Source organism: Trichoderma citrinoviride, assembly GCF_003025115.1.
Source record: "Trichoderma citrinoviride strain TUCIM 6016 unplaced genomic scaffold BBK36scaffold_6, whole genome shotgun sequence".
In the NCBI taxonomy this organism is placed as follows: Eukaryota; Fungi; Ascomycota; class Sordariomycetes; order Hypocreales; family Hypocreaceae; genus Trichoderma; species Trichoderma citrinoviride.
This window is the reverse complement of record NW_020194714.1, coordinates 432,222-452,264: the sequence shown is the minus strand read 5'-3', so window position 1 is coordinate 452,264 and position 20,043 is coordinate 432,222. Positions and strand designations below refer to the sequence as shown.

At 55.0% G+C, this 20,043-nt stretch overlaps 7 protein-coding genes across 7 annotated transcripts; 4 read left to right on the top strand and 3 right to left on the bottom strand.

Moving 5' to 3' along the window:
- Positions 1–615: 615 nt before the first annotated feature.
- Positions 616–1,910, top strand: BBK36DRAFT_1168313 (hypothetical protein; the record flags this gene model as incomplete). The annotated part of the gene is made up of 2 exons (XM_024895161.1): positions 616–690; positions 780–1,910. The coding sequence occupies 2 exons, from the start codon at positions 616–618 to the stop codon at positions 1,908–1,910; spliced, it is 1,206 nt and encodes a 401-aa protein (XP_024750105.1).
- An 81-nt stretch (positions 1,911–1,991) lies between these two features.
- Positions 1,992–4,556, bottom strand: BBK36DRAFT_1118299 (glycoside hydrolase family 92 protein; the record flags this gene model as incomplete). The annotated part of the gene is made up of 2 exons (XM_024890463.1): positions 1,992–3,837; positions 4,060–4,556. 2 exons carry the CDS (start codon positions 4,554–4,556, stop codon positions 1,992–1,994), a joined length of 2,343 nt encoding a protein of 780 aa, XP_024750104.1.
- A 749-nt stretch (positions 4,557–5,305) lies between these two features.
- Positions 5,306–6,343, bottom strand: BBK36DRAFT_1198395 (NAD(P)-binding protein; the record flags this gene model as incomplete). Its single annotated transcript, XM_024897033.1, has 1 exon — positions 5,306–6,343. One exon carries the CDS (start codon positions 6,341–6,343, stop codon positions 5,306–5,308), a length of 1,038 nt encoding a protein of 345 aa, XP_024750103.1.
- Positions 6,344–10,880: 4,537 nt separating this feature from the next.
- On the top strand, positions 10,881–12,795 carry BBK36DRAFT_1158742 (Ca2+ transporter; the record flags this gene model as incomplete). The annotated part of the gene is made up of 4 exons (XM_024894137.1): positions 10,881–11,140; positions 11,345–11,540; positions 11,620–12,704; positions 12,771–12,795. 4 exons carry the CDS (start codon positions 10,881–10,883, stop codon positions 12,793–12,795), a joined length of 1,566 nt encoding a protein of 521 aa, XP_024750102.1.
- Positions 12,796–13,120: 325 nt separating this feature from the next.
- On the top strand, positions 13,121–13,843 carry BBK36DRAFT_1118187 (hypothetical protein; the record flags this gene model as incomplete). The annotated part of the gene is made up of 1 exon (XM_024890446.1): positions 13,121–13,843. One exon carries the CDS (start codon positions 13,121–13,123, stop codon positions 13,841–13,843), a length of 723 nt encoding a protein of 240 aa, XP_024750101.1.
- Positions 13,844–14,440: 597 nt separating this feature from the next.
- BBK36DRAFT_1118340 (Sec1-like protein) lies at positions 14,441–16,895 on the top strand (the record flags this gene model as incomplete). Its single annotated transcript, XM_024890469.1, has 5 exons — positions 14,441–14,474; positions 14,540–14,577; positions 14,655–14,742; positions 14,818–15,167; positions 15,234–16,895. The coding sequence occupies 5 exons, from the start codon at positions 14,441–14,443 to the stop codon at positions 16,893–16,895; spliced, it is 2,172 nt and encodes a 723-aa protein (XP_024750100.1).
- A 689-nt stretch (positions 16,896–17,584) lies between these two features.
- Positions 17,585–19,277, bottom strand: BBK36DRAFT_1117806 (hypothetical protein; the record flags this gene model as incomplete). The annotated part of the gene is made up of 2 exons (XM_024890401.1): positions 17,585–18,885; positions 18,950–19,277. The coding sequence occupies 2 exons, from the start codon at positions 19,275–19,277 to the stop codon at positions 17,585–17,587; spliced, it is 1,629 nt and encodes a 542-aa protein (XP_024750099.1).
- Positions 19,278–20,043: the final 766 nt, after the last annotated feature.

Sequence of the window (20,043 nt, the reverse complement as noted above, 5' to 3'; positions counted from 1 at the left end):
AATCAACTTGAAGCTGCACCTGAGTATCAATCAGCCCACAGCTATGAAATGATTAAACGAATAACACTTGGTCAAATATCAAACCACAAATCTGTCACTCACCTAGTCAAGCGTACGAAGCCAATTCCTGTCCGATCCCACTACATGGCCCAAGGATCGCAAACTGCCGAAAGATGCATATCGAAACGCCTCTCCTCCCCCCCCATCTCATTGGCCAGCCCAACACAACCCATCGGCATCCCAAGCTAGCAGGGATCCAGCTCGTACACTAAGTCAGAGAAGGGTAGCTCAGGGGGTAGCCCGGGGGGGTAACCGATGCTCCTAGTATTCCCGGGGCAAGATCTGACGTTGCTATTCTCGTGCAGCCTCGTGGAGTCTCGAGGTGTGCAACTCCTCATGCACTCTGCCAGCGCGCCTCGTCTGATGGCTTTTCACTTCTGTACAAACGGCCTCCGGCTGCGTCACTGCGAATCGTAACCATCTATGTTTTCCAACTCCTGATCCCCATGCTTCATAAACGCAACGGCTTGAGCGCCACCTGAGAGCACGTAAAACGATAATAATCAAACGCAAGTCCTCGTACAGTCTTTGCACAATCAATCGCCAGTGTGAAGAATGACTGGTGGCTCGCGGACATTCCACCACAAGACTAGGAACGGCTGTGGCCGCTGCAAGAAGCGGCGAGTCAGGGTTCGTCTGCCTCTTCACCTTGTCCCATTCATGTCTTTACAACTAAGCGAACAGCCATGCTCATATGCAAGGCGTGTTAACCCGAATAGTGTAATCTACAAGCCCCGAGCTGCTACAACTGCACAAGACGAGGCGAGCTCTGCGACTATCGATTCCTCGGCAGAGATGCCACCACCAGCCCCCTGATTGTCTCGCCAAGTCATGCGGCGTATATGGAGAGACGCAGCTACACGAGTGGTTCCTCGTCTCCAGAGACGCCGCTAGTAGGACTGAGATTGTCGGTTATGGCTCCGGTTTCCCACCCTCAGGCTGATGTTGATGCTACGCCTGTAACAGCGGTGTCTTGCCATGTGGTTGATAGCATGGCGTTGTGTATGCTACGAGACGAAGAGAGTCACTTGATTCCTGATGAACTTGCCGGTCAGACGGATGCTAGCGAGTATCTCGAACACAACATGGCCATGATATCAACCCTCCACAGCAACTCCACCACTTCTCTCTTCAGCAACGACTCCGACAGAACAATATCCGATCTATCAGCATACCAGCATCAAATCGCAGCATCAAGCAAATTCCGCTCCTCCGTCAGCGCAATCAGCGACCGCAACTGGTTCACCGTCCTCGTCTTTGCCATATCCGTCCTCATCTTCCACTTCGACATCCACAGACGTACAAAACGCGGCAGCAGCCTTGCAGACGATGAACTCTTGGAACCCATCTTGGCTCTTCGGGGCGCTGCGCTGCTGGGCATCGAGTTGGGTCCGTGGCTCATGAAGAGCAGGTTGCTTACCGTTATACGAAGCCGTGTGGCGGCGGAGAACCCCCCGTGGGATCATCTTGCTGAACAGGCTGTCACGAATCTCCAGCTGATGAATGATGCTTCGCCGGCGATGCGGAGTAACAGGGCGGTGTACAGGGATGCGCTGGAGAAGATGCAGTTCTGGTTGCGGCTTACGTCGTGTCGACCGCGTACTTGGCTGCATTTTGTGTGGTGGCCTGGAGCCCTCGGCCAGGAGTATCTGCATCTCTTGGAGACGAGGGATTCGATGGCGCTTGTGATTCTCGTGCACTGGTGTGCCGTGATGAAGACCTCGCCGAGAAAGTGGTGGTTCATGGAGGGCTGGGCGGAGAATGTCGCCCGGCCGGTGATTGTGCGGATCGGGCCCGGGTGGGATGGTGCCATGGAGTGGGCGCTGTCGAGAATAAGGGGGAGTGTATGATTAGATCTTCTAACAGGCTTTGCTTGAATGTTCTTAAGCTAACATTTGCTTCAACTCCGGCTAATGATAGACAACAAAAAGTCATACTGTCCCCTCTTGTCCCCAGCTCGTGGGCTCATCACTCATCTCAAACTCAATCCTCCTCGCCTTGACAACCTGCCCATGCGTCAACATCGGCCTATCAATCTCTTCCCCATCAACCTTCAAACTCTTCACATACGCCTTCCCCTCCGTCCCCGCTCCCGGCGCCGAAATCACCAGCGTATGCTCCTTTCCACCGTCCCCGGGCCCGGCAGGCAATAATATCTCAACCTCGTCAAAGAACGGCGTCCCAACGACATACTCATCGCTCGCCGGATTCACAGGATAAAACCCCAGCGCAGACAAGACGTACCAAGCACTCATCTGGCCCAAATCTTCATTCCCGCTCAGCCCCGACGCAGTAGCATTGTAATTCTCCCAGGCCAGCTCGCGGATCTGCCGTGCCGCGTCAGCGGGATACCCAATCGCAGAGTACAAGTACGGGGCGTGATGCGAAGGCTCGTTGCTGTGCATGTTGTGCCCTCCCGCGAAGTACTCGTCCATCCGGGCCTTCATGGCTGCCTTGCCCCCCCTGAACAGCGAGGCCAGGCCGCCGACGTCGTGCATCACGTTGAGCGTGTAGATCCATTTGTCGCCTTCGGTCCACCCCCACGATTCGTTGGTCCACGTCCCGTTTGCGTTCCGAGCCTGCATGAACTGCGTCTCTGGGTTCCACAGCTTCCTGTAGTTCTGCGAACGCTCCCTCAGCTCCTTTGCATGCTCAGAGTCGCCCGTATGTTCAGCCACCACGGCCGCGGCGTAATCATCGAAGGAATAGTCCAGCGTGCGGCTGGCGGATTCCGCCCATCGATCGTTGTCGACCCAGCCGTGCTCGAGGTAGCTCGTCAATCCTGCTCGACATTCGTAGGGGGTGTTTGGTTCCCTGGAGTAGTAGAGAAGGTCTGTGTCATTGTCGGGCGGCACGTAAGCATCGACGTAGACAGCGTCCCAGGCTTTGGAAACGTCAAAGTCGTCGAAGCCTCGGACGAGGGCGTTTGCAATCACGGCATCGACATGCGTGGCAATCATCTCGTTGTTCTCAATCATGTTGTTCCATAGCGGTAGCCGGCCGGACCAGTCGAATATGCGCAGCAGTGACCGCATCATGGAATCGACGCGCTCGGGGGCAAAGATGGTCAAGAGCGAGTGCTCCGCCCTGTAGGTATCCCAGATGGACCACGACTGGTAGTATGAATCGTTTGCCTCGTGGACACTGTCCGTGTAGCCGCTGTAGAAGCGGCGCGTTCCCCCTTCGGACGAGGTGGTGGGTTCAGAATAGTCGCTGGGATACTGCAGAGCGTGAAACAAGCCCGTGTAAAAGATGGTTCGAGGATCATGATCGCCGTCGGTTTCGTTGACTCCAGAGATGTTAATTCTCCCCAGTCTTTCCCGCCAGGCCGATTTGACGTTTTCGACAGTGCTTTCAAACGCCGTTCCGTCCGGTATATCAATGTCGAGGTTCTTCCTGGCTTGCTCCACGCTCACATACGAGACGCCAGTCCTCACCTCGACTCTCTTAACGGAGTTGTCAAAGGCGACATACGCCCCCACAAACTTGTCCTCGATGTGTTGCTGCCCTTTGTACCAGTCACCCGCACGGCTGACTCCATAAGATGTAAACGGCACGGAGAAGCGAGACACAAAGTAGAGCCGGAAAGACTCAGGCTTGTCGGGACCTAGGAGATACTCTTGTCGCTGAGAGTTACTTCCTGACACCTCTTGAGCCTCGGGATCGATGTCGACATGGCCGGTCCAGTTGAGTCGGCTGGCCTGGATAATGAAATACGGCTGCCGTTCTTTTGCGTCCTGGAAATCAACGCGAAGATGCCCGACATGCGCCGATGCGCTCAGTGCCACTTGCAAGGAGTTTCGGTATCCGCTCCCTTGAGGGTGTTCGGATTCTGACGCATTTGCAGACGCACTCTGCAGGACGAGTTCATCCTGATTCTCCGGCTCAAACACATAGTCTCGTCTGACACGGCCATTCGCACCCTCCGTCACATCCTTGTTGGGCACAAACGCCGCACCGCCCGGACACGGCGGACACGCATCCCCAAGCAACTCGGACGTTGCCTGCTCCGTCAAATTCCACCCAAACTCACCACCCGAATCCGCATCCAGCGTGACTTCGTACACGTACGGCGCGCTCCTCTCGTCTTCCTTGCGGAAAGCCAGCCCGCGGTGCTGGAACAGCGGTCGGACCTCGTCCCCGAGAAGGCCCGGCATGAGCGTCACATGGCCGTTTTCGCCGATCCAGATGGCGGGCTGGTGGGTGGCCTGGAAGCCGTGCACGCGGCGGTCGCGGTCGTTGTAGGGGACCTGGGAGATGAAGTTTTCGCGCGTCTGGGGCGTCCATCGGGTCATGCCGAAGGGGGGCGATACGGAGGGGATCATGCCGCCGAGGTCGTTGGGGTCGTAGCCGCGGGTGCCGATGAGAGGGTTGACATGATGCAGGACGCCGGCGTTGGCGTGGTAGTCTGTTGATGACGGCTTGTGTTGGTGAGAGAGGGCTGTTGTGGACGAGGCCAGAGAGGAGGAGAGGACGCATATTGACAGGCACTTCATCGTGGATTGCGGTTTCAGTACAGTGACGAAGCTCACATTGGAACGAAGAGGATGTGGGAATGGACGAAGGTGAGAAGAAGCCGTCTGCTGCCAGCCACCGACCGAGACGGTATGACGAAAGAGTGCATGCACATGAAGCTGCTGAACGACAGGGTGGCGAGGCTGAGCACCTGACTGAGGACAGTTGGTTGTACCGTATCTCAGAATGTCACCTAACCGTTCAATGGATGCAGTTTGTAAGGAATAAAGACGACGACGCCAAGGGTCAGAGTCGCGATGCTGTAAGATGTTAAGATGTTCAGCCACGTTCGGCCCATTCCGGCGGCAGCGGCGTCGATCGTCCACTTTTTGCGGGGTACGAACCGGCATGTGCATCAGATGATGAGAATAGGTAGTAAGGGCAGCCATATACGATAGAATTGTGGTGGTTGGACGAGGTTCGGCAGTGTCATGGCCGTTCAACGTGATGACCGCAGTCTTGGATTATCAGTACATGTACTGTGCATTATCACGGCATCAGTTCAGGCTGCAAAACCTGTGAGAGCAAGAAGAGAACGAGGAAGGACCTTGAGGGCAACTCTCTACGCATCCAGATGTCGTGGGGAAATCCATGCCATCTTTGCTACCCGATACTCAATCACCATAATCATGGAGCGGATGAAAAGAAGCAGCCGCACAATGTTCTCTTCAACCCTGCAATTCTTCAATCCTCTTGATTCATATTGATCCGGTTTTCGTCAGTATAACCATCACGCATCACCACAAAACCGATCAACCTTAATCACAACCTTGCCCTTGGCCTTCCCCTGCTCTACCTTGTCATACGCAGCCTGAAAGTCCTCAAACTCAACCACGCTATCAATCTGCGGCTTCAACCCCCTTTCGTCGATAAAGTCCGCAATCTCCCTCAAATCGTCTCCCTTACAGTCCATCAAGAACCAAGTCGCCTTCGCCAGCGTCTTGTTCACGGCCTCCGGCTTCGCCTCCTCCGGCGAACCGACAATACTCAGCAAAACACCACCGTCCTTGACCGCAGCCCAGCACGATCCCAGAGTCGGTCCGCCAAGGCAGTCCAGCACCAGGTCCACCTCGCGAGAAGGGTCCTCCTTGGCCCACTCCTCGACGGACCGCTTCTTGTAGTCAATGACCTCCGTGGCGCCGGCCTTGTTCGCGGCCTCGATGTTTGCGCCGCTGACTTGGGCGACGACCGAACCGGCACCCGCAGCGGCCGCAAACTGCACTGCCCACGTCCCGACGCTGCCGCCGGCGCCGGTGATGAGGACGCGCAGCCTGCTGTTGTGAGCCCGGGCATCGGCATCGCCCCTGATGCCGCGCTTGTCGAGGATTCCCTGGGTGAACAGCCCCTGCCAGGCAGTCAACGTGCTGAGCGGCGTCGCAGCAGCCTCGGCCCAGTCCAGCGTCTTGGGCTTCAGCGCCAGCTCCTCCGTGTGCGCAATTGTGTACTCGCGCAGACACCCGGGGTATCTAGCATGCAGACGAAAGTACACCTCATCGCCAGGCTGAAAGGGGCTCGAAGGCGGCGCGGTGGCGACGACGCCGGCGGCCTCCGTCCCGGGCACGCGCTCCCGGTCCGGAGGGAAAAGCGATGGGTAGTTGATCTCCCAGCCCAGTTCGCCTAGACAGGGCGCCGTGGCCTTGATCTTAATGAGGTGCTCGTTCTCCCCGGTGGGTTTGGGCAAGGGGGTTTCCGTCAGCTTGAGCGTTGTGAGCTTGGGATCGATCTGGTAGACCGCTCGGATGGTGGTGGGGAGGTTTGCGGCGCCCATTTTGATGTATCGGTTGGCAGCGGACAGGAGATTGGGCATTATCCGTGACAGAGGGGGAGCAGAAGATAAGAAGGGGCTTGATCCAGCACCAAGAACTTCATCTACTTCATCAGAAAAGGCCCAGTCTTTATATAGTTCTCCTCGGAGTATGAAATTTGCCCCATCATGGTGATGATGCCTCCATACACTCTACCAGAATGCAAAGCCCGGCAAACCCCAGCTTCTTGGGTAGCCTTTCCGCTCGTTCAGCCGGGTATTCCATATTTCTCAGTCTGTTAAGCATCGAATCGCCGACTTCATTTCAGCTTTCCAGTATCGGCAACAAAAACCTTAAAAAAAAAAAAGAAAACCTAACTCAAAGAATATCAAGCGGCTTGAACGAGGCGCCGCCAGAAGTCGCTCCAACACCCTGCATGTCGATGTCGTTGTGTGTTAGGAGATTGGATATTCAGGGACTGCCGGGAAGCAGGTGGATCGGGCGCAAGTGAGTGCTGTGGATGTCACAACTCCGAAAGACTATCGCTTATCTTTCAGATATGTATAATCTGATTTGAGCGACTTGTACAGTATTCTGCATGTCATTCCGTATTGCCTGACAGGATGGGGATCTGAACTCACAGATAGAACCCCTGCTATTGCGATTCAACCGCCCTGCTCCGTGCTCCGGGTCTCCACCCCGGGCTCCATGTCGAAAGGTCCCAAAGCGGCAGCATATCCCGGTTCGGCAGATGGAAAGCTGATTTCGAGCGGCAGTCTATTTTGTCTGCTATATGTCTGCGTTTTGTTTCCTTTCTCGTAGCTACCTCTGGACTTATACTCTTGAGGAGAACATGTACGGTTGAAACGGGCGCGTTACAATGGATCATCCGTCATCAACTCATCTCGTAGAGAGCTTTGAGCACAGTCATGAGTCATCGTCACTGGCATCTCAATAAACACATGTCTCATACATTTCATTCATATCGTTCAATATCTGCTATGGTATTACATACTGCTAGGTATTGAACAACCGCCTCCTGTGAATCCATTCAGCGTAAATATGTGATGCCATTCCAGGAAGACTCACCGGGCCGGGCGCAATTCAATACATTACCTTAGCATCTAGGGGCATGGCGCAACGAGTAGGGGGGCGCAAGCCGCCTGGCAAGCCGCATACATCGCAGGACCACCAGGTCCACCGGCAGCCAGAGTCACTGCACAAGCCTGCTGACATACAGCATAAGCGCCTGGGCCGGCCAACGCGGCGCCGGGCAGAAGAACGGCGGCGAAAGCGATATTGACGAGCTTCATCTCCGTGTAGTAACAGGTTATTGATGGATGAATAGCCGGTGGCTGGTTTCGTCTGTCAAGGCTTTTTTGAAATATCAAGCATGGAACTGCCTGATGACTGAAAAGTATGGGCGGTCGTCGGGGCGAGCGTCCTTATTTATCCTTTGTAGGAAGAATATGGATCTCGATCTCATGGCCAACCTAGGTTCACCGAAGCGGCATCTTGATAGCTCTCTCTTGATAAATACCCCCTCATCGAGATCAGGTAGGATCATTCTCTCGTTATATGGAGATGAGTGTGACGCCACAGTAGTGGGTGATTGACGCCCGCGTTATAGCCCAAGCGCCGCCGTTTGCGAAATTATGATCTCGGTGGCAGTTCTCAGGAATTTTCTCGTCCATGGAATGTTCTTTTGTATTCTGGTCTATTCTCCCCATATATCACATGCTTGTTGAGAGTCGTGACCCTTCTGTTCCCAATCGTAGGGTCAACACCAGGTTCCTTGTGTCAACAGCAACTCAAGTGCTCCAATCTCGCCTTTTTCAGCTGCCGAATGAAGAGGCGAGTCCTCGTTTGTGTTTCTGCCGTTCAAACAAAGGACCCCATTCGGATGTGGAAGCAGGCAGACCAGGCGGATTCACCGTCTGGCGAGCGGAGTGAGCTGTGAGTTGGCGGCGTCGCTTCATGATATAAAGACACTAAGGAAGCAAGAGATAAGGAGAGAAGACGGATCAGTTGATATGAATATTACTATTAAAGGAGGCAATCTGATTGGTCGGCTTGACTGCTTCAACTCTTTTTGGACTTTCGCAAATCGTTTAAGCTTAGCTGAGTCTCAGTGAGTGGCTAGCCAGCACCCCAACTTGGCTATCCAGCATCCCGGTAAATCCATAGACATCTTTTCTGTTGCTACTTTTACCGCTACTATAGACATCAGAAATAAATTCTCTTTTCTCTTACTATTAGAATAACTATCTAGTGTTATCATATGCTTGAAAATTAGCCTTATATTCTGTATTAATGAATTTGGGATGTTGGATAAGGTGGCCAAGTTGGGGTGCTAGCAACACGAAGCCATTTCCTTAAAATGCCCCTCAAAGGCCGTGTACTGTAAGTACATAGTACCCATCACAATTGGGTCGAGGCCTTTCGTACAAGATTTCTCAGCTTCAACGAATTCACCATTTCAAAGATTGCACCACTGGAGGATGCCCAAGCTCGGTCCTCGGCGAATCTGCATTCCGGAATCTCTCGTACCGAGCATCTAAGTCAGTCCACGTTCGAAGCTGGTCTAGATTCTTGTCTATATCGGCCCCGTTCCGTGGCCCAAAGGGTCCAGTCTTTCCCAGTGAAGCTGGCCAAAGGCATGTGCCCGCCGACGTTTTTCTCAAAGCCTTTTTGACGTGATATGCCGGCTCTCAGCTACTGTAACTCTGCCACGAGCTTTGATGCGCGCCTTGAGTGTTTCGGTTTGCTCCAGAAGCTGAATAGCGACCCCCTCAGGGTAACCACAGCGTTGTTTCGCGTATAGTCATTGGCGTTGCAGAGAGCAAGTGGGTTGTGTATTTGCACACAATCGGGCAACTCATAATAGCCGAGGAACAATGTGTGATTGATACTGCGTCCCTCATGGGACATCAATGCCTTACCCTTGAACAGACGTAGCTGGAGATCTCGCTTGCAGGGTCCTGGGGCGATCTCCCAAAAAAGGCATCAGTGGAGAAGACCCCGAGTTGCCCCTGAACATGATGCGGTGGTCCACCCGTACCGCTGTCCTGTATTGTATTACATACTAGTTGTACAGTACCTACCTAGAGAAGGAAAGAAAAAAGAAAAAGAAATGCAGAAGATGAAGACGACTCGGCCGTCTGCCTATGTATACACACACAGAGGCACTGCGGCTTGACGGCGAGTCACGGCTTCATCCATTCGGCTGCCCGTGTCTCACGATCACGAGCCAATGATCCGGACCGCAATTCCGGGCTTTTCCAGCACACCGCGTCTCCGCCAACTGCTTCGTCTGAATGCTCACCTTCTGGTCACCGCTAATAAGATGCGGCGCCAAGAGGTTTAGCACCGTGGGCGTCAACAGGCCATTTCGCGTCAAGCATGGTACCTTCAAGTTATCAACGTGTATCCAAAACAGGCAGGACAAGCAGACAACATCAGTTTGTAACTGGTATGTAGTAGTAGCGTTTCGCTCCATCTCAACTGACCGCACGACCAATTCCGATGCACAAAACCCTCCCCCTATGCACTCCGGCTTTCCACCCCCAGCCCTGCAACGGCCCTGCGCCGAGTACTACAAGTAATAGATTGGCGGCAACAATGGCCTTGCCCATTTGCAGCTTAGCTTCGAAGCTGCTGCAGTGCCGGCAATGGAGCCTCCTTCGCCAGCTTAGCCGCCAGGAGCTGCGTTTGCAGGAATTGCGAGGCATTGAGCGCGTTCGTGCCGCTCATATGCTTGCCATTGTACAGAGTTGAGCTCCTCGAGCTGAGATGGCCGTCATTTCTGCGTCAAGTAAGCAGCCTCTCAGACTGAGACTTCTTGCTGTATCACCTGGTAACTGAGCATTACTAACTCTTGAGCTCCTCATACTTCGTCAACGCCCCCAAATCTCACGATAACATAAATAAAGTGGGCGCAAGCTCCCGGATCCCCCGTTCAAAAAATGGGTGGGCCTTGCGTCTTGGGCTTCATTTATTAGCCCCTGTTTCTCATGCTTCTTTTTTTCCCTCTCTCTTCTTTGCCGGGCCCCTGAAATGCGACTTCGCTTCGTGCTCCGTAATGCAATGACCGTTCTCCTTCTTTGACGATGGGCCTCCCCCAGTCTCCGTCTCCGTCTGGCCATCCCTCTTCATCGTGAGATTCGCCGCTTCTGCTTCACTCGAGCGGTCGCGTGCGTCTGACGCGGTCTTTGGCTTTCCGTTCTTTTTTATTTTTTATTTCTCCCCATCCTTTTGCCCCCCTGTCTTCTTCGTCTCTCTGATCAAAGACGCCCGACGAAACGGCTTTGGTTGACCCTTTTCTTTGCATTGCATCTTGACTATTCGACTTCAACCCCCCCTGGATTCTAAATCCACACGTGCTCTGTGCCCTGCCTACTTTCTCATCACCAACCCCGTACAATCCAGTCTTTGGCATAGATAACGACGGTCTGGTCGTGCGAAACACATTCGTTTATCTCGTGGAGTCTTCCCTTCTATCGAAACAAGACGTCCCCGCGGCCTGGCTGGAGCGGCAAGAGGCCAGTGCCGAACAGCTAGATGGCTCTGATTGTGGATATTGTGCGATCGGTCCTGTGCACTTCATGGCTTAACCTGTTGCTCTTCTTTGTGCCCATCGGCTATGTGGCGTACTTCCTCAACATCAACTCGACCCTCATCTTCATCTTCAACGCCCTCGCCATTGTGCCGCTGTCGTCCCTGCTTACGGATGTCACGGAGAAGATTGCCAGCGATGCCGGCGACACGATCGGCGCCATCCTCAACATCAGCCTCGGCAACCTCGTCGAGCTGATCCTTTTGTGAGTCTGATCAATCTCTTGATTCTCCTGAAGGTTGGAGATCCGGCGTCTTCCATCTTTCTCTCGTGTTGCCCCTCCAAGGTAACCTGTGCTGACCTGACTATAGCATGTAAGTCGAACTACCCTCACCGTCACGCGAGCAACCGATTGAACCCGTCGAACCGCTCGCGGCTCTCAACTCCTCGTCATGCTAACTCGACCCAGCGTCGCCCTCAAGAATGACCAGATCCGAGTTGTCCAGGCGTCTATCCTCGGGTCGATCCTGGTCAATCTGCTTCTGATTCTCGGCTCTGCGCTTCTTACGACCAAGCTCCCCGACCAAGAGTTTCTACACGATGCCGCCGGCACGCAGCTTCTGGGATCCCTCCTCTTTGTGTCGGTCTTTACCTTCCTTATGCCTGTAAGCCGCCACCCGCCGGGATGATGTCCGTTTATATGCCAGAAGTGCATGTGCTGATGCGGCCCCTTTGCTTCTATAGACGGCCTTTGACCACACTTTCAAAGGCACCGATGGTTCCGAGGGCATGAGCCTCAAGATGAGCAGGATATCGGCCGTCATGATCCTGCTCATTTATATTCTATACTTTATCCACGAAATCAAGACCCGAACGCCCCCCCACGACGTCGAAGCCGTACCCCACGACGAAGAAAACGACGATGCTACACTCTTCGACGGCCAGGACCACGTTCCTCTTCGGTCCATGGCCCTCTCTGCAGACGCATTGAATGGCTCCCAAGCCGCTCCCCGAACCGTTCGATTTGCCGACGTCAGCCCTACATCAGAACATGCGCCCCTGAAAGAGGGCGAGCGAGACAGCTTGGATGGACTGGACCCGGCGGAGAGCGGATTGGATGCCGAGGACTATCTGGACAATGGAGAGCCCAAGGAGGAAGCTGGCGAAGGCCTCTTTCAGACGTCACGACGGGGCAAGACAAGGGCTCGCTCGTTATCGCTAGGCTCCAGCAGAGGAGCGCTGAGCGAGACGTCGGAAGGAGGAGACCGGACGGAGCTGATGGCGCCGTATCTCACGACAAGGCAGATCCTGCGCGACAGCCACGTCAACCTCGACCGCATCGTCGCCAAGCCGAGGCACGTGTCGTTCGGGCCCCGGACGGACCGCATCATCTCCTACGTGATGCTGATCCTGACCTCGACCTTCATGTCCGTGTCGGCCGAGTTCCTGGCCAGCGCCATCGACGACGTGATCCGCCAGGGCCACCTGTCCGAGTCGCTCATCGGCCTCATCATCATGCCGATTGTCGGCAACGTGGCCGAATACGCCACCGTCGTCGTCGTCGCCGCAAGAGACAACATGGGGCTCGCGCTGGCGGTTTCGGTCGGCTCGTCGATCCAGATTGCGCTGTGCGTGACGCCCCTGACGGTCATTGCGGGCTGGATCATGGACCGGCCGCTGATGCTGACGTTCAACCTCTTTGAGATTGCCACGCTCTTTGGCTCCGTCCTGCTCGTCAACTTCTTGATCCTGGGCGAGGGCGTGAGCGGGCCGCTGCGGTCGAGCGGCCTCAAGGGCGGATTGATGTGTGCATGTTACGTGATTATCGGGTGAGTTTTTATCTGCTGAAACCTCTTCGTGCTTGTATGGGCATTTTGCTGACCACGTCCCAACAGACTCGGGGCTTATCTGTCTCCCTAAAGCAGATGCGAATCATCCGACCATTTTTGTATATCCATAGATTGCCGCATGTAAAGCAGCATCGATGACTTAGAGAGCATCTGATAATAGAGCTACCATTAATGACCACATAAACCAACACGAAACTTTTGCTCAAGTAGTACAGACTTGGCGTTGATAGAATCTGGTTGATTATGTAATCGCACTTCTACGATACTCGAGCTTTAACCTTAAAATCAACATCCTAACCAATGACTTCACCTTCGTGAGGCTCGTCATACTTCAAGCCACGGCTCGTCTGCTTTGGCGGCATTTCGCCAGTTGCCTTTGTTCCATACACACGGCCATGCGGCGTGAGAGGGACGACTCCGATGATGAAGACATTCCGCTGCACCACAAACGCCCGTTTGGCGCTGGGCTGAAGCGCAAGAGGATCGAATTCGTCAGAGCGACAGATGCGGACGCAGGCAATACCATCAAGGACGCGGCAAAGCAATCCGCGTCCATTGGTGACGTCTACGCCAGCATAGTCCTGGGAAGCAGCTCAAAGAACTCCTCAGCGACTCCTCAGGCCATCGGCGATGAAAAGGATGGCCCGAACGAGGACGGTGCCGCCTCTGCCACCAAGGAGGAGACAGAGCCTCCCATATGCCCCGTCTGCTCCCTCCCCATCACCACAACGCCGCAGCAGCACGAGGCCTCGCTCGCCCACCAGGTGAGCCTGGAGCACTCCCATCCACCATCGGCCCTGGATCGGTCGCGCATGGGTTTGCGAGCCCTGGAGTCTCAGGGCTGGGACCCCGATTCCCGGCTCGGCCTAGGCCGCACCGGCGAGGGCGCCCGGTTCCCGATCAAGGCGGCCCCGAAGGAGGACACGCTGGGGCTGGGGGCGACGAAGCCGCAGGTGGTTGAGGTCAAAGAGAAGAAGCCGCGGGCGCTGAGCCGCAGGGAGATGCGCGCTCTGGCGGAGAGGGAGAGGAGAAAGGGGGAGAGGTTGCAGGCTGAGATATACGGACGGGTAGATGTGGAAAAGTATCTCAGGGGCAACGGAGGCGAGGATGGGCTATGATGCTTTGGAGACCTTACAAATATAAATGCTATCGATCAAATATCAGCAGAGTTATCAAAATATCTTGATCTGGCTGGAGGACATGGGAATCTAGCATCATCCATGGTCCTTTGTGACGCCGAATCGCCTTGCCCGCCTCTTCCGCATCGAGCTGTCCCGAGACCCCTGGAACCTCTTTGCGCCAGGGGGTCTCTTCAGCGAACTGCAGTGACCTCATCGCCCCGCGACAGCGCGACCAGCCACCGCCTAGCGCTAAAGTTAGGGGCCAGGCGCTAGAGCCCGAGCCTGAAGCAGCGCCGGAGTTTCAGCCTGTGCGCACCAACCCCGCCAAAGCCCGACCTGCCCTGCTCTCTCCCAGCCTTGGGGGTGATGCTTCAACCAAACAAACTCGGTTCTCCCTCAGCCTCGACCCCGATTCAAGCTTGCAGCTGCTGGCCCAGGCCCCTCCTTTTGTGCGCTACGAGGAGAAGATACCAGTCGCAACCGGTCTCTTTGTCGCAAGCTGATCCTCTGTCTGTCCGTCTCGTTCCTTTCGGCCTGTCGTTGAGCTTCGTTCCATCACCGCCTGACGGACAGCTCCGTTGAACTCCCGTCACAATGGGGTTGTCCATTATCGAGGAGCAGCACAATGGTATGGGATCTGCTCCTCTTGCGCCGGCGAAGCTGGCTGTATCGCATATCTGACAACAGTTGCAGTTATCTTGCAGGAAATCAAGAACATTACGCAGAACGACGTACGGGACCGCCTGCCCCTGTCTTTGTCTCCTTACCGGTCGACCGCGATGCTCATACTGACGGTTTCGAACTGCAGTGGAAATGCCTGATTGTGGACGAGACCTCCAAGAAGATTGTCGACAATGTGGTCAAGTCGGATGACATCCTCAACAGCAACATTGCCAGTCTGTCTCCCTCCCCCCCTTCCCTTGGGCTGCGGTTGTGAGCCCTTTCATTTGCTGACCCGACGTCTCCTGCAGCCATCGAGCTCATCGAAGCACGTCGCGAGTTCAACCCGGAGATGGACGCAATCTACCTGCTCAGCCCCGAGCCGCACATTGTCGAATGCCTGCTGGCCGATTTCGAGGTACGGCGCTACCGGAGAGGCTTCCTGGTGTGGACGAACTTGTTGGACCCTGGGCTGCGGAGACGGATCGACGAGTTCCCGGGGGTGCGGCAGCTGCGCGCGAGCTCGCGGACGCTCTTTGTAGACTTTTATCCTCGAGAGACACACCTGGTGACGTTTCGCGATCCGTGGAGTTTTCCCATGCTTTTTCACCCGGCGTGCAACGCGCTCGTCCCTAAGCACCTGCAGCTGCTTGCGCAAAGGGTAAGCTTCGAGCGGTCTTCTCTGTTAGGAGAGAATGTATGAGTGTACTGATGATCTTGGGGCTAGATTGCGGGAATATGCATTACGCTGGGAGAGTATCCCAAGGTAAGATACTACCGGCCGAAGAATGCTGTTCACGAAGCGTCCGTCCTGTGCACACATCTGGCGAGATTCGTACAAGAAGAACTGGACGGCTATGCTCAGTGGGATTCCAACTTCCCGCCTCCGTCAACCAGGCCACAGTCGACACTGCTGATAACGGACCGCTCGATGGACCTCATGGCACCGCTGGTACACGAGTTCACATACCAAGCCATGGCGCACGATCTGCTCCCCATCAAGGACGGCGACAAGGTGACCTTTCACACGATAATCAACGAGGGAACGCCGGAGGCACAGGAGAAGGATATGGAGTTGGCGGAAAAGGACAAGATCTGGGTCGAAAACCGCCATCGTCACATGAAGGACACGATTGACAAGCTCATGGGCGACTTCCGGAAGTTCTTGGACCAAAACCCCCACTTCACCAAAGAGAATCCCGATACGACGAGCCTGAGCGCCATTCGAGACATGATGGCGGGGCTGCCCCAGTTTCAGGAGATGAAGGAGGCCTACTCTCTGCATCTCACCATGGCCCAGGAGTGTATGAACATCTTCCAGCGCCACAAACTGTCCGACACCGCGGTCACGGAGCAGACGCTTGCTACCGGGCTGGATGAAGACTACAAGAAGCCAAAGAACATTCTGGATTCAGTGGTGCGATTGCTGGACGACGATGCGGTAACTCCGGGAGACCGACTGCGCCTGGTCGCCATGTATGCGCTATACCGTGACGGCATGATATTGGACGATATCAAGAAACTGCTTGCGCACTCGAAGCTGCCGCCTCAAGATGCCGAAACTGTCCTCAACCTTGAGCATATCGGCGGGAGGCCCATCAAGCAGCTGAAGGAGCAGCGACAGCCGATACCTCCCCTATTCCCTGTTGACACGAAGAATGCGCAGAACGAGGACGACTACTCCCTGACCCGCTTCGAGCCTGTTCTCAAACAGGTGCTGGATAATCTGACCAAGGGAACTCTAGATCAGACCGTCTTCCCGTACGTCAAGCCGCCGCTCGATCCCAACGAAGACCTTATGGCCGCTCAAGCAGGCTCACTCCGTGCTGCCGGACGACCAAACTGGGCGGCGGCGGGACGACGGCCGCCCGAGAACCGCCAGAGGCTGATTGTCTTCATGGCCGGCGGTGCTACATATAGCGAGAGCAGGGCGTGCTACGAGATGAGCAACGAGCGAAGCCGTGATATCATCCTGGCGACCTCCCACATGCTCACCCCCCAGCTCTTCCTTCGACAGATTGGAGACTTGAGCCGCGATAAAAGACAGCTAGATCTCCCCGTCGAGCGCAAGAGGCACGCGCCCCAGCATCTCTTTGAGCGTCCAGCGCCGCCACCTCCTCCGCCCCAGGCCGCCCGCCCGCCACCACAGCAGCAGCCGATGGCTCCAGGAGTGCCTCGGCCTGGCGTTGCCCCGAACCAGCCAATGTCGCGGCCAGGCGGTCTCCCCAGTCGACCGTCTCCTGGCGGCGCGGTTCCCACGCAAGCCATGGCAAACATGCACATCAACAACTCGAGCGGACACCGGCCCACGACCTCGAACAGCTCATACGACGACGGCAAGGCGCACAAGGAGAAGAAGAGGAGGAACTTCTTGGGCTTGAAGAAGTAGGGTTCTTTTCGCGGGAGGTCCTTGTCTTCTGGGTCTGCGGCGCCTGGCGGGAACAAGATTACGAAGCCGCGTGCTTGACGACGGGGGAAAAACACCACTTGTGTTTTTTATCTCTCACTCCCGTACGATGAGGTTTCAAACACCCTTTGCTTCTTGGACTCCTGGTTTTCATTTTTATCTTTTTTATCTTTTCGAGAGGAAACTTTTGGGTACTACAACAATTTTCTTTCTGCTTCCCTAAAAGCGTGGCGTGGAGAAAGTTTTGAGCGATACTAGTTGTTATTTGTTGGTGGCGGCCAATGCAAAATGCGGATGGGATCCATGTCTGTATGTTAATATGTATCGTGGTTGAGTCGGGTTTCTCATGTTCATGAGGTGATGTGAATGCTTAACGGTAGTATGAGAGCGCGTTAATAGTTCCATTTCTTGCTGAAATTCCATATAGATGTTCTTCGCTTTAAAATGTCTTGTAAAAAACCATGTCTTTGCCTATACTTGAAAATGAAAAAGGAAGATTGGTTGGTATAGGCTCTTGAACGACAAAAGGCCACATGATGAAATACAACGCTGTCCCATCATCATACATGACTCAAAAACATATACAAATACCCGACAAGTAACTCATCAAAACAGAAACTCCCCATCATTGACCCTGCTGAAGAAGAGGAACAAGAAAAAGAAAAAGCCCATCAGAATCGTAGCTCGACAGCCTGCTTGGCCCGATTGACCCTCTCCTGCGTCCTCTTGACCCTCTCCTCATCCTGATCCCTCCTCCACCTGCAACTCGCCGCAAACTCGCACGACGAGCACTTGAAGGCCTCCTCGAGCCTGACGCCGCGCGGCCTCCTCTCGCCCTTCCACCAGCCCAAGTCGCCCGCGAGATAGGCATCCAGCGCCTGTTCCGACACGGGGAAGTCGTGGACGTTGAGCTCGCGGCTGTCTTCCCGGAAGACGTACTGCACGCGGAGGATGGGGCCGAGGGACTCCGCGCCGCGGGGGAACGTGAGTCGGATTTCGTTCCCGACGAGCGTGAGGAGTTCGCGGAGGGAGCCGTATTTCAGGAGGTCGGGGACGCCGGGGGATGAGTCAATGGTGGTGGTGTTGTCGTTTGGAGGGGCGCGCTCTTTGCTTGCGTTGTTGGGCTGGTCAGCGTATTCCTCTGCAGAGCTCGTCGGGGTGTCGAAGAAGATTTCGTCGTGGAGCTCTCCTATCTGGGACATGAATGTGTCGGAGAAGCGTTCGTCGGCGTCGAGGCCGTATCGTCTAAACACTCTAAAGTAGTCTAGCTTGCCGGCCGCCATGTCTGACAACAGGCGATGGTATAGCAGTAGTTGAATCTTTGCAGGGCGAATGACGGCTGGTGATATAGGTGACAAGGTTCCCCGGGTCTTGACGTCGGTGAGGAAAATCTGGCGGTTGCTGCCACTAGGTTTGCCAGACCTGGGGGGTGGAAAGTAGTCGGATATGAACGATTGGTTGGGGTTGGGCTCATTTGCTCTGCTGGAGAGCTCTTCTTCGAATTCCGGGTTCGGATTGTCGTAGCTTAGATGATCGATGACACCGTTGACCAGGTTGCCGTCCACCATGCCCCAGACCTCGAGCTCCCTCGTCATGCCCGTATCCCGCAGCGTTCTGAGCCCTTGAACAAGATTCCACAGTCTCAAGCCGAATCCATCTTCCTTGTTGAGGATCTCAATTTTGACGGTCGTGTGGACCTCGTCTTCCAGCTTCTTATGCACCTTGGACCCTTGCTGCATGGCCGGCGTGCGAGTTTTCCGTCCGCCAGGCAGCCGCGTGAGCGTATACCAGTACTGGAGCTCGCACCATGCGCCAGCAGTCAGATCGCTCACTGTGAGAGGCCTCTTGGGAAACGATCGGAACCTCTGCAGTGGCGAGCGGTCGTCTTCGAATGCGGCGTCATCGTCATCGTCGCTGGCGTCTGTAGGCGGCGGCGACTGGACGGATTCGATCGCTTTCAACGCGCTGGTAACTGCAGGAAGCGTTAGTTGGTCACTCAAGACCGCGTGGCCTCAGGGCAGGGGGGTGATGCTCACGATCGGGGTAAATGACTGTTCCATCGACGGAGGAAGCAGACGGGAAAGCCTGCTTCAGGTCTTTCGTTGGTGTTGGCGATGGTTCCTGCTTCTTCTCGACCTGGCTGAGCGGGATCGCGGCGCTGCGGAGTGCATATTTCTGAGACTGCTTGTTCTCTTGTGAAGCCTCAAAGTGCGCGCTGGGAGCTGCACCGAGAGCAATCGTGTCTGTTGATTGTTTCGGCGGCAGCGAGTGTTTCGAAGCCAGTTGTATGAGAAGCTCTTCGTCGTCGGATTCGAAATCGTAGCCAAACTCGTCGTCGCTCGTTTGTGCGAGCGAGGCGTTCATGATGACCGCAGCCAACCGGGCATGGTGTTTGTCTGTGGTTTCGCCTGCGTGAGCGAATGCGATGGCGGGGGAGCGTGACTCTGGCTGAGGCTGGTGGCGGCGGAGGATCGCGATAGGCACACGCAGTCACGTGCGCCAGGCAGCTGCAGGCCAAACAGGTAACACTTCAAGTTGATGCCTCAGGTAATACTAGTAGGTCGTCAAAGATATAGTATTACTAGTACGGAGTACTAGGTCTCAGTGTTTCTCTTTGGCCCAGACCTGTGGTACAGGATGTGGATTATCAGAGGTCTGCGTCAAACCCATGTACATGCAGGTAAGACACTTTGTTTCAAGCTTCTTTCATAACCCCTCCTCTACCTACTAGATCAGTCACTGTTAATGTATGTACTAGTTGTATATGTGAATATCAACAGCTTCTTCCTCTCCCATTCGCGGAATAATGCCTCGTGTCCTTCGCCTAGTTGCACGTTTGACGATGCACATGTCCGTGTTCGTATATGCAGAGCCATTGAGGCCGGATCCGTACTTGTACTTGTAGGCGCAGCAATACTTCGTATCTACCTAATCACTCGGCCTCTCTACCCAAGGCGGCAAGTGGGCACGACCTCCAGGCCTTGGTGGGTATGACCGCATCTGACGGCGTTAGTCAGCAGCTCTTTTGACAGCGGGACGCGCATCCAGGGACAAAAGACAAAGAAAGGGACCAAGTACATACAACGGAAGCTCTTGAAGCTGCGCCTCTCCAACCTCGGGATCCAACAGT